The 13,698-nt window shown below is 42.2% G+C and overlaps 1 protein-coding gene across 2 annotated transcripts in view; it reads right to left on the bottom strand.

The window, feature by feature from the left end:
• Positions 1-13,345, bottom strand: part of METAP1 (methionyl aminopeptidase 1) — a 69,890-nt gene extending 56,545 nt beyond the window's left edge. Inside the window, exon 1 of one of the 2 annotated variants that reach the window (XM_057547069.1) lies at positions 13,149-13,345. In XM_057547069.1, the coding sequence (XP_057403052.1) occupies positions 13,149-13,262 (114 nt within the window). In that variant the 5' untranslated portion in view covers positions 13,263-13,345. The remainder of the gene's footprint in view (positions 1-13,148) is intronic. The other variant, XM_057547070.1, reaches the window with a different exon arrangement.
• Between the last annotated feature and the right edge of the window lie 353 nt (positions 13,346-13,698).

Raw genomic sequence — 13,698 nt, 5'->3', positions numbered from 1 at the left:
GTTTTCTTTTTTGTAACATCTTTGTCTGGTTTTGGTATCAGGGTGATGGTGGCCTCGTAGAATGAGTTTGAGAGTGTTCCTCCCTCTGCTATATTTTGGAAGAGTTTGAGAAGGACAGGGGTTAGCTTTTCTCTAAATGTTGATACAATTCACTTGTGAAGCCATCCAGTCCTGGGCGTTTGTTTGTTGGAAGATTTTTAATCTCAGTTTCAATTTCAGTGCTTGTAACTGGTCTGTTCATATTTTCTATTTCTTCCTGGTTCAGTCTTGGAAGGTTATGCTTTTCTACGAATTTGTCCATTTCTTCCAGGTTGTCCATTTTATTAGCATATAGGTGCTCGTAGTAGTCTCTCATGATCCTTTGTATTTCTGCAGTGTCAGTTGTTACTTCTCCTTTTTCATTTCTAATTCTGTAGATTTGAGTCTTCTCCCTTTTCTTCTTGATGAGTCTAATGGTTTATCAATTTTGTTTAACTCACAAAGAACCAGCTTTTGGTTTTATCGATCTTTGCTATTGTTTCCTTCATTTCTTTTTCATTTATTTCTGATCTGATCTTTATGATTTCTTTCCTTTTGCTAACTTTGGGTTTTTCTTGTTCTTCTTTCTCTAATTGCTTTAGGTGTAAGGTTAGGTTGTTTATTTGAGATTTTTCTTGTTTCTTGAGGTAGGATTGTATTGCTATAAACTTCCACCTTAGAACTGCTTTTGCTGCATGCCATAGGCTTTCGGTTTTCATTGTCATCTGTTTCTAGGTATTTTTTGATTTCCTCTTTGGTTTCTTCAGTAATCTCTTGGTCATTTATTAGTGTATTGTTTAGCTTCCGTATGTTTGTATTTTTTACAGATTTTTTCCTGTAATTGATATCTAGTCTCATAGCGTTGTGGTCAGAAAAGATACTCGATACGATTTCAATTTTCTTAAATTTACCAAGTGACCCAAGATATGATCTATCCTGGAGTATGCTCCATGTGCACTTGAGAAGAAAGTGTATTCTGTTGTTTTTGGATGGAATGTCCTATAAATATCAATTAAGTCCATCTAGTCTAACGTGTCATTTAAAGCTGATGTTTCCACATTTATTTTCATTTTGGATGAACGCTGTCCCTTGGTGAAAGTGGGGTGTTAAAGTCTCCTACTATTATTGTGTTCCTGTGAATGTCCCCTTTTATGGCTCTTAGCATTTGCGTTATGTATTGAGGTGCTCCTATGTTGGGTGCATGAATATTTACAATTGTTGTATTTTCTTCTTGGATTGATCCCTTGATCATTATGTAGTGTCCTTCTTTGTCTCTTGTAATAGTCTTTATCTTAAAGTCTATTTTGTCTGATATGAGTATTGCTACTCAGCTTTCTTTTGATTTCCATTTGCATGGAATACCTTTTTCCATCCCCTCACTTTCAATCTGTATGTGTCTCTAAGTCTGAAGTGGGTCTCTTGTAGACAGCATATATACAGGTCTTGTTTTTGTATCCATTCAGTCAGTCTGTGTCTTTTGGTTGGAGCTTTTAATCCATTCACATTTAAGGTAATTATCGATATGTGTGTTCCTATTACCATTTTCTTAATTGTTTTGGTTTTGGTTTTGTAGGCCTTTTCCTTCTCTTGTGTTTCCTGCCTAGAGAAGTTCCTTTAGCATTTGTTGTAAAGCTGGTTTGGTGGTGCTGAATTCTCTTAGCTTTTGCTTGTCTGAAAAGCTTTTGATTTCTCCGCCAAATCTGAGTCAGATCCTTGCTGGGTAGAGTAATCTTGGTTGTAGGTTTTTCTCTTTCATCACTTTACGTATATCCTGCCACTCCCTTCTGGCCTACAGAGTTTCTGCTGAAAAATCAGCTGATAACCTTATGGGGATTCCTTTGTATGTTATTTGTTACTTTTCCCTTGCTGCTTTTAATACTTTTTCTTTGAATTTAATTTTTGTTCGTTTGATTAACATGTGTCTTGATGTGTTTCTCCTATGGTTTATCCTGTATGGGACTCTCCGTGCTTCCTGGACTTGGGTGACTATTTCCTTTCCCATGTTAGGGAAGTTTTCGACTATAATCTCTTCAAATATTTTCTCAGACCCTTTCTTTTTCTCTTCTTCTTCTGGGACCCCTATAATTTGAATGTTGGTGCATTTAGTGTTGTCCCAGAGGTGTCTGAGATTGTCTTCAATTTTTTTCATTCTTTTTTCTTTATTCTGCTCATCGGCAGTTATTTCCACCATTTTGTCTTCCAGCTCACTTATCTGTTCTTCTGCCTCAGTTATTCTGTTATTGATTCCTTCTAGTATGTTTTTCATTTCAGTTACTGTTGTTCATCTCTGTTTGTTTGTTCTTTAGTTTTTCTAGGTCCTTGTTAAACGTTTCTTGCATTTTCTCCATTCTTTTTCCAAGATTTTGGATCATCTTTACTATCATTACTCTGAATTCTTTTTCAGGTAGACCATTTCCTCTTCATTTGTTTGGCTGTTGGGTTTTTACCTTGCTCCATCACCTGCTGCGTATTCCTCTGTCTTCTCATTTTTTTTAATTTACTGTGTTTGGGGTCTCCTTTTCATAGGCTGCAGGTTCACAGTTCCTATTATTTCTGGTGTCTGCCCCCAGTGGATGAAGTTGGTTCAGTGGCTTGTGTAAGCTTCCTGGTTAGGGGGACTGGTGCCTGTGTTCTGGTAGATGGGGCTGGATTTTGTCCCTCTGGTGGGCAGGGCCACGTCAGGTGGTGTGTTTTGGGGTGTCTGTAAACAAAGTATGACTTTAGGCAGCCTCTCTGCTAATGGGTGGGGTTGTGTTCCTGTCTTGCTATTTGTTTGGCATGGGGCATCCAGCACTAGAGCTTACTGGCCATTGGGTGGAGGTGGGTCTTAGTGTTGAGACAGAGATCTTTGGGAGAGCTCTCGCTGATTAATACTACATGGGGCCGGGAGGCCTCTGGTCGTCCAACATCCTGAACTTGGCTCTCCCACCTTGGAAGGTCAGCCTGAGCACCAAGACCCTGCCAGCCACACGGCTCGGAAGAAAAGGAGAAAAAATAAATAAAAAAATAAAAATACGAACAGGGCTTCCCTGTTGGCACAGTGGTTAAGAATCCACCTGACAATGCAGGGGACATGGGTTTGAGCCCTGGTTCAGGAAGCTCCCACATGCTACCGAGCAACTAAGCCCGTGTGCCACAACTACTGAGCCTGTGCTCTAGAGCCCACGAGCCACAACTACCAAAGCCTGCGCACCTAGAGCCCGTGCTCCACAATGAGAAGCCACCACAGTGAGAAGCCATGCACCACAACGAAGAGCAGTCCCCGCTCGCTGCAACTAGAGAAAGCCAGTGCGCAGCAATGAAGACCCAATGCAGCCAAAAATAAATAAATAAATAAATTTATAAAAAAAAAAAACTGAACAGAGCCCCAAAACAAATGGCAAAAGCAGATTAAATCACACAAAGAAACATACACACACACACACTCACAAAAAGAGGAGAAAGAAAAAAAAGAAAGGAAGAGAGCAACCAAACATATAAACAAATCCACCAATGATAACAAGCACTTAAAACTAAACTAAGATAAAACCAAAAACCAAAATAGACATAAAAACAAAAACAAATTAGACCCAGAAAGCAAACCCGAAGTCTACAACTGCTCCCCAAAGTCCACCGCCTTTTTTTGGGAGCATTCATTGTCTATTCAGGTATTCCACATATACAGGGTTTACCAAGCCAATTGCGGGCATTTAGTCCACTGCTCCTGAGGCTACACAGAGAAATTTCCCTTTCTCTTCTTTGTTCGCACAGCTCCTGGGGTTCAGGTTTGGTTTTGGTCCCACCTCTGCATGTAGGCCGCCCTCAGGGATCTGTTTCCTGCCCAGACAGGAGGGGGTTAAAGCAGTGGCTGATTAGAGCTCTCTTGCTCACTCAGGCTGAGGAGAGGGAGGGGTACGGCTGTTACAGGTGGAATGCGGGGCATGCCTGTGGCAGCAAAGAGCCAGAGTGACATTGCACCAGACTGAGGTGCACCATGTGTTCTCCTGGGGAAGCTGTCCTGGATCATGGGACCCTGGCAGTGGCGTGCTGCACAGGCTCCCAGGAGGGTGTGGGTAGTGACCTGCGCTTGCAAACAGGATCCTTGGTGGCAGCGGTAGCGGTCCATGCCCGCCTCTGCGGTCCGAGATGATAGCCGCGGCTCGTGCCCATCTCTGGAGCTCACTTAGGTGGTGCTCTGTCACCTGTGAGAACACAGAGCAGGAAGCCCCTCTCCTCGTGCACTCCAAGACAATGGTCTTTTGCCTCTTCGGCAGGTCCAGACTTTTTCCCAGACTCCCTCCCTGCTAGCTGTGGTGCACTAGCCCCCTTCAGGCTGTGTTCACGCAGCCAACCCCAGTCCTCTCCCTGGGGTCTGCCCACCAAAGCCTGAGCCTCAGCTCCCAGCCCCCCCTTCCTATGTTGCACTCCTAGGTGCAACACAGGAGCACCTCAATACATAAAGCAAGTTTTAGAAGAATACTTGCAGTGATTTCATTTATTAAAAATCTCAAAAACATCAAAACTAAACAATGTATTATCTAAGGAATCAACATGGAAAAGCAAATGAATGATAAACACAAAATTCAGAATAGGGAGTTCCACTTGGGTGAGAGACACATAAGAGCCTTCTGGTTTTACTTGCTTTACTAATAATGTTCTTTTTAATAACTTAGGTGGTTAAGTATAGAGGCATTTACTGTACCATGTTTCTTTAGATCCTATGGATGACTTACTGTTAGTTTTTTATTCTATTCAACATCTAATAAAAACAAATGAGTAAAAAAAGAAAACTTATAGATCCTGACTTTAAGGTACTTAAAAACCTCAATTCAAAAGCAATACTAAATCACATAACTGCATTTATATTTTTCTCTACATATTAGTAGTGAACAATGCAGAGTTATCAGTATTCAAATAGTTAAACCCATCACTAGCACCAATTAGTGAAATAATCAGTAAGAAAATAAATCCCCATTCAGAGGAGGGAATAAAAAAAAAAAAGCCATGCCATGTCTAAAACCTAATGACACTTACATTTACCTATTTTACTGAATGATTTGAGCTCACAGCTTGATTGATAAAGCAGGATAACCTTCAGAATCTGATGCAAAGGGCTGCCCTTTTGTACCTTTTATCAAGGCAGAACCAATAAATACAAGTTCAAAATATGGAAAAGTCTCTGTTGCCTCCCACTATATGATGATAAGGAAACTGCTAAAGTCACAAAATTTCACTTATACCCAAACCACTCTTTAGAGGCCGGAGCCTATGACCCAGATAAAAGTCACACTAGCCAACTCCAGCTGACAGGGATTTTAGGAATGCTTTCCAACAGACATGGTACAGCTCTGGTGTATCGGGAAGAAGTCCGCACTGAACTTAGCTGTAAAACAGATAGGTTACTAGAGACAAAAACAGGAAAGAACTTTTTTTTTCTTAATGGTAAGAAGACTTTAACATGAGATCTAGCCTCTTAACAATTGTAAGTGTCAATAATAATTTACATTGGGACTTCCCTGGCAGTCCAGTGGTTAAGGTTCCACACACTTCCAATGGAGGGGACACGGGTTCAATCCCTGGTCGGGGAACTAAGATCCCACATGCCGCAGGGCACAGCCAAAAAATTTATATATATATAATTTACATTGTTGTGGGTACAATGGTAAAGAGCAGATCTCTAGAGCTTATCCATCTTACTTGACTGAAATATTATGCCTATTGGTTAGTAACTCCCCATTTCCCCCTTCACCCAACCCCTGGCAACCACTCTTTGAGTGTCTGATTTTGACTATTTCAGGTACCTTTTGTAAGTGGAATCACACAGTATTTGTCTTTCTGTGACTGACTTATTTCACGCTGCACAACGTCCTCCAGATGCATCCATGTTGTGGCACATTGCAAAATTCCCTTCTTTGTTAAAATTGAATAGTATTCTATTATATGTTTATACCACATTTTGTTTATTCATTCATCCATCCATGGATATGTAGGTTGTTTCCACAACTTAGCTATTGTGAATGGTGCACAAAGAGAAAACTCATTTGCAATGAATAATTGAGGGGAATTTTCAGAGGGCCCCCTTTCCTAGGTTCAACTATAGCTGCTAAATACACACATTGAGAAAGGCAGGCCTAGCTTACAGGGTGTGTTGAATTGTTCTTTATTCAAAGCCAGATCCGAGACTGATATCAGTCAAAGAAAAAAAAAGATTTATAATTGTTGAGCTGCCCAAGCATGAATAAGCAAATGCTTCATGTTAAAACTGTGAGGTCAAGAGAGGTTCAGGATCAAGCAGAAAGGATAATTATATTTATATTTGGTTACATTAAAACTTTAATATGGAGAGAATCCCAATGGTTGCTCTATAGAGTATTCCTGCCTATATTACATCAACTAAATGGATTTGCTATTAATACCAAAGACAATTCCTCATTTACAGAGAAGGAGCTACCATGCTAAAGCTTCTCCCTCCTGTCTAGAGCTGGGTATGTGTTTAGCAATGGGCTTATGTGTCTGTCATCCCCACCAAATTTACTAAGACCAAACTAAAAATGTTGTAAGTATGCCAAATCCGAAACAGACTCACCCAAAAAAAAAAAAAAAAAAGTGACTAAAACTTCTACCACAAGCTATATGACTAGTATAAGATCACATCTACTTCCAATAGCCCTTCAATCTCTAAAACAGTAACTCAGAGTTAAAGACTTGTTCAACTTTTGATTATCTACCAACCAAATGATGCTTTTGCTTTTCACAAGTTCTACTGGAATAAAAGTATAATTCATGACAAGCATTTATAATACAAACATGTCAATAAAAGGAGATTTCCATTCACCACCAGAGTTTCTCAAACTAGTAACAATCCATTGACTACACTGTGAGAACTACCAGCAGCTTGGGGTGGTTCAATCCTTGGTTCCTGGGTTCCTGTACCAGTCCTACTATTATCCTATACTCCCGAGTAAATCAAAATGATTTAAATTTCACAAGAACATTTATTGAAGAGCAGTTAAACAGTAGCTAAAAAAATTGAAAAGAAAGTAAATTCAACCATAAGTGAGTAAATAAAGGATGGTACATCTATCACGTTGTATATTAGTCCAGCCACTACAAAGGATAATGTAAATGTAGCTATTATGGACATTCCCAATGTATTAGTTAAGACATAAAAGTAAACAAATCCCCTAAGATTATGTATATTATGGTACCATTCTGACAAAAACACATACAAGTATATGCACATAAATGTATATAAGAATATATAAATGTGTTTGTAAGAATACCCATCAAAAAACTCACAGAAATAATCACTGGGTAACTTTTCACCTGCATTTTCTAATTTTTTCTACAGCGAAAGTTATTTTTGTTTAAAAAAAAATCACAACCTCTCTAGACCTTCATCCTATTCATTTTTTAATAAGAAGCTAAGACAGTTGTACCCAAACACCTATCTTACAGCAATATCTAGGCATAGTGTGAGGTAATGTGAGGAATTTAAAGAAAATCCCTAGAAATAAAAAGTATAATATGGTAATACCTCCAATGAGGATGAAGATGAGTTCCAGAAACACTCCGCATTCTCAGGAACTTTGTTACCAAAGGAGAAAGAGTTCTAGAGGGCAGGTCTGCATTTCAAAGATGCTACATGTTGGAAGGGCAATTCCTTCCTCACTTTCCAACTCCAACATACAAGATGCCCACCCACTCACTTTCTTACTGAAGACCCAATCAGTCACCTTACATTGCCACTGCTTCCTTGAAAGAACCTATTGCAAGAATTTGTTCAAAATGTTCAAAACAAACAATGCTTCTCCTTAAACACTTTTTCTGTATGTCATAGAATATGTTTATTTACTGCTTATATTTTTATTTTTTTTAAATACATCTTCATTGGAGTATAACTGCTTCACAATGCTGGGTTAGTTTCTGTTATAAAACAAAGTAAATCAGCCATATGCATACATATATCCCCATATCCCCTCCCTCTTGAGCCCTCCTCCCACCCTCCCTATCCTACCTCTCTAGGTGGTCGCAGAGCAAAGAGCTGATCTCCCTGTGCTATGCTGTTGCTTCCCACTAGCTATCTATTCTACATTTGGTGGTGTATATATGTCAATGCTACTCTCACTGTCTCCCAGCTTCCCCCTCTCCCCACACTGTGTCAAGTCCATTCTCTATGTCTACGTCTTTATTCCTGCCCTGCCACGAGGTTCATCAGTACCATTTCTATTTTTTTTTAGATTCCATATATATGCGTTAGCATACGGTATTTGTTTTTCTTTCTGACTTACTTCCCTCTGCATGACAGACTCTAGGTCTATCCACCTCACTACAAATAATTCAATTTCGTTTCTTTTTATGGCTGAGTAATATTCCATTGTATATATGTGCCACATCTTCTTTATCCATTCATCCAATGATGGACACTTAGGTTGCTTCCATGTCCTGGCTATTGTAAATAGTGCTGCAATGAACATTGTGGTACATGACTCTTTCTGAATTATGGTTTTCTCAGGGTATATGCCCAGTAGTGGGATTGCTGGGTCATATGGTAGTTCTATTTTTGGTTTTTTAAGGAACCTCCATACTGTCCTCCATAGTGGTTGTATCAATTTACATTCCCACCAAGAGTGCAGCATTCCACCACACCCTTTCCAGCATTTATTGTTTCTAGATTTTTTGATAATGGCCATTCTGACCAGTGTGAGCTGATACCTCATTGTAGTTTTTTTTTTATTTTATTTTTTTTTATTTTTGGCTGTGTTGGGTCTTCGTTTCTGTGTGAGGGCTTTCCCTAGTTGCAGCAAGTGGGGGCCACTCTTCATCACAGTGCACAGGCCTCTCACTATCGCGGCCTCTCTTGTTGCGGAGCACAAGCTCCAGACGCGCAGGCTCAGCAATTGTGGCTCACGGGCTTAGTTGCTCCACGGCATGTGGGATCTTCGCAGACCAGGGCTTGAACCCGTGTCCCCTGCATTGGCAGGCAGACTCTCAACCACTGCGCCACCAGGGAAGCCCCCCTCATTGTAGTTTTGATTTGCATTTCTCTAATAATTAGTGATGTTGAGCATCTTTTCATGTGTCTCTTGGCCATCTGTATGTCTTCTTTCGTGAAATGTCTATTTAGGTCTTCTGCCCATTTTTTGATTGGGTTGTTTATTTTTTTTGATATTGAGCCCCATGAGCGGTTTGTGTATTTTGGAGATTAATCCTTTTTCTGATGTTTCATTTGCAAATATTTTCTCCCATTCTGAGGGTTGTCTTTTCATCTTGTTTATAACTTCCTTTGCTGTGCAAAAGCTTTTAAGTTTAATTAGGGCCCATTTGTTTATTTTTGTTTTTATTTTCATTACTCTAGGAGTCCGTAAACATTTTTAAACCTTCCTTATATCTGACTGTAATAGTATTAGACATAAGGCTATATGTGTAATAAAACTATTTACTGAACACTGTGTGAGGCACTTTGCATGCTCTTATTCACCTTCACCTCAGCCCCATAAAGAGGGTGTACCATTAGCCCTCTCATAAAATAGGAGACGACTTACCCAAGGACATTGTCACAAAAATTTTAAACCCAGGTCAGACTCCAAACCCAGACAGGCTCCTTCCACTTATACTATACTACCTTTTAAGTTCTTATGCCTTATGAAGGGCTACAAATCACTCAGGTCCTTCTCAGCAGATCCTTCAACTAAGGACAAGATAGCATCTGCCCTGGGGTGTTCACTAAGGGCTTGATTGATCTTTGCTTTTCCTTCTCAGGCCCAATGGCCTTTCTTCTTTCATTTAATGAACTGAGTGCCTACTGTGTACAAGGCACTTAAAAGAAATACAAAAATGAGTACAGCACAGCCTCCATCCTCAAAAAGCTCTTATAAACTGTTAGGGACTACAAGTAAACTACTAAACTACTATTAAAATTGGTCAACTACTATTGAATAAGATGGATAAATCTATAAAGAAATATCATCAAACATCAGGAACTCCTGAAAAGCTCGATTTCAAGTAAAACAGGTTTTACTCATTAAAGGACCAAAATTTTTCTTAAAATTAAGCAACCTAAATAAAAATATTTCTATCTTCTTAAGCGTAAACTCAGTATAACAATAAAAAGAGCTAACACTGATGAAATGCACTGCTATGCTAAGTGTTTTACATACACTTAGTATTTAGTCTTCAGTATTTAGTACCAACCCTGAGGTTGGTACTATTCATAGACCCATTTTAAAAGGCTATAACAAAAAACAAAGGTTATCTACCTAAAGCACACAGCTAGTAAGTAATGGAGCTGTGATTCAAATGCAGTAGTCTACCTCTTTATTCTGCCTTTTGATACAATGACTCAAGCATTTATTGACCACCTATTGCATAGAGCATTGTGTTGAGAAATGAGGATAGGGAAGTGAACAAGATATCTTCTTCATGACCTCACCTTCTGATTAAAAGACAGATAAACAAGAACAAAAATGAAATAATTACAGATTGTATAAAATGTTATAAAGGGAATAAGGTGGTGTGACAGGGTAACCGGGAAAGGCTTACTTCTGTTACGGCTCTTGTAGTTTAGTTCGGTTTGTTCCCAAAGACAAGCTGGCCAGATAGCCAGGCTGGGGACCAGAGGAGCAAGGAGAAGAGAAAAGACAGACCACTGCTAGTGAAGATGATCAGAGAAGTGGCACGAAGCCCTAGTTTCATCACAAATGTGGAAATTGGCTTAGGAAAAGTTAATGATTGATCAAGGTCTCAAGCTGGGACTGAAAGAATAGCTGTGATTTCAGAAGACAGGTGACATTCTGGGTAAGGGAAAGAGTATAAATACAGCCTCTGGTTAGAGCAAGAGAATAAAGGTGGACTCAGAAGAGGTGCCCTGACTATGGGGCTAGAATCCTGCAAGCAATGGTAACTCTTATTTGTTATAGGTGGCGGTAAGCATAGTCAGACTGTGCTATGCTAGGGGAGAAATAACTTCTGTACAAAAGGTTTTCTTCCTTTGATTTTTCTTTTTCTTTTTTTTTGTGGGTGTTTATTTGCAAGGTGGGAAACTACAATAGGGAAATGAACTAAGAGAAACTGGTGAGAATTTTTAAAAACTGACTAAAGGATGTAGTAACAGAAATGAAGAAAGAGACAGCTTCGAGCACCAGTCAGGATATGTTTGACTACAGGTATAACAATGGGACTAGAAATATACCTGCAGAATCCAACATGAAATACCTACCGTACTGAATAAACCCTGCATGTTTTCACAAATGTGTTGGCATTTTTCCATAAACCCCAATGAGCCAATGTTCTTTCTACTGAATAATACCATGCCTAAGAGAATATCACCCATCCCTGATGAATATGGCTGCATAGTATCTTTTTAAAATCCCAGCAGGTAAGTCTGTGTACATATTAATTCACTTAACATTACCAAATGCCAACTAAATTTAAGCACAACATAAACCACATTAGTCTACTCATGCGGTACACAATTTCCAAAGATAAACTACTGTTTTTTTAAGTCCAGGTCCCACACAGGCCTCAACAAATTATAGAATTTGAAAATTATTTTAAAGAAACAAAAGGACTCAGACCAGTTTTAGCATGTTGAGTAGTCCCAATGCTATTTTTAAAATGAGCAACACTTCTCCATATGCAACTTTTTCCAAATGATACTAACAAGGTCAAGGATCATATCCTATCTGAAAACAACACCTGTACAACACAGCTAGGATCTCTTACAACGGCTTATCTACATGTGTTGGACCTTAAGGATTTTATTTATACGTTAATTTTACATACATCTTTATGTTTACACATTTTATATTTGAAATATTTATATTATTGCTCTTATATATTTGTTTTCCTTCTATTCGTTTATATTTTTATATGTAACAGTGCTACAGTGTACTGACGGCCTTTAAAAAGAACCTCCTTAGGTTTTACCAAGATTTCACATTCACTGGATAATTTGGGCCTCAGAACAACCTTGTGAAATATGCAAGTAAAAGTATCATCTTCTCCCTCTGTACAGAGGTGCTCAGAAAGATTAAGTAACTTGACTAGTTCAAGATCTCACAGTCAACGGCAAGGGCAGGGCCCTGACCGTGCCTTCAGACTCTTTGTTCATGCTCTCCGCCCCGCGGGACACTACCGATTTAGTACCTGAATATTCACGTGCCTCTCTTCAACAAATCCGGACTGTAACTAAAAGCCGTACCAATGCCGCCGGGCCAATACTCCGAGCGTCTAAACGCAGCCGGAACACTAGTGCTCTTCAGTAAACATAAACACCAGCACACGTTTCAGTCCGGACCCCATTCAGTGCTGGCTTTGCTCCACCGCACAAAACTTGTTAAAATGCACTACGGCTTTAAAGCATAACTCTTAATGGAACTGTCTTTTTCACTCAGTGGGAAATTCAGTAAATCAGAGGTGACTCATACTGTTAACTTATGGTTTTGTAAATTAATAATTCTGGATGCCAAAGGAAAGGAATGAATTACACATATCCCTCTCCATCCCCAACCCCAAAGTTGCCGAAGTGTCAATGCGCAGCAGTAAAGCCTACCGACAGAGGTGGGTGGGGCTGGAGCTAGTATACCTCCTCTCTGCGACCCCCACCGTCCCAGGTAACTCACTCTTCAAAGGCCAGCGGGTCTCTTCCGACCCCCAGTCCCGTAGGGACCAGAGTGACTACCCGGCCCCGCACCCCTCAGCGACCAAGACCAGAGCCCTGCCGGGAGGTGCAGCTGTGAAGACTCGCACAGCTGGGGCTGCCCCCTTCCCCCGGCGTCCCCACCTGTCCCGGGTAGCCCGCACACCTGGCAGCCTCAGCCCGGGCAGAGGATGCGCGGTGAGAACCGGCCCCGCAACGCGGGGCCCCAGCGCGGCCGAGCGACCCAAGGCAAGTCCGCTTCCGCCCCCAGCCCACATGGCCGCGGCCGCCCGCGCCCCTACCCAGTGTGCGCCCCGCGAGGCCGGGGTCCGGTGGGGCCCCAGATCCCCCGGAGGAGAGAGGGGGCGGCGGCGCTTCAGACTGTGGGGAGGAGGAAGCGCGACCGGCGCGGCCGCGGGGGGAAGAGGAGGAGCGTGTCCCGACCGGCCGCGAGGTCAGGCGGAGAGGGGAGGGGGGGCGGCAGCGGCGCCGCTGGGGAGCGGGAGTCTACCTGCGAGCAGAAGTACGAGCCCTGTATGCCCAGCTTGATGCAGGTGGGACACTGGAGCTTGGCCTCACTGCTGCAACCGTCCGTCTCGCACACACGCGTCTCCACGGCCGCCATGCTGGCTGGCTGATGGAGGAGCACCTCACCGAGGAAGAGGGGGAGGAGGGAAGGAGGAACTGCTGGGCAGAAGGAGGGCAGGGGTGGGGAGAGAGGCCGAGCCGGGGGAGGAGCTCGGCCCGCCAGGCCTGGGCGCGGGAGGAGGAGGAGCGCCGGGCCTGCCCAGACCACGCTGCGCGCCCCGCCCCCGCCCCGCGCGCGCAGCTGGAGCCCCGCCCCGCGGCCTTGGCCCCGCCCCCGCCCGAGGCCCCAGCCTTTTCGCGGCCGGCGTGCACGTGGGGCCGTAAGGGTACCTGGCAGAGCGTTCGGCCCCTCCGCGCTGTCCTGCTTGTAGCCGCGGCCAGCGCGACCTCCCGGCGCCCGGCGGAGAAGGCCCGGTGCGGCCAACTGGGAGAGGCCCTCTCAGTGCCTAGAGAGAGCTCCCCAGTCGTCCCTT

This window comes from Balaenoptera acutorostrata, chromosome 5, assembly GCF_949987535.1.
Source record: "Balaenoptera acutorostrata chromosome 5, mBalAcu1.1, whole genome shotgun sequence".
Taxonomy (NCBI): domain Eukaryota; kingdom Metazoa; phylum Chordata; class Mammalia; order Artiodactyla; family Balaenopteridae; genus Balaenoptera; species Balaenoptera acutorostrata.
Note: the sequence above shows the minus strand (reverse complement) of the source record. Positions and strands in the feature narration are given on the sequence as shown.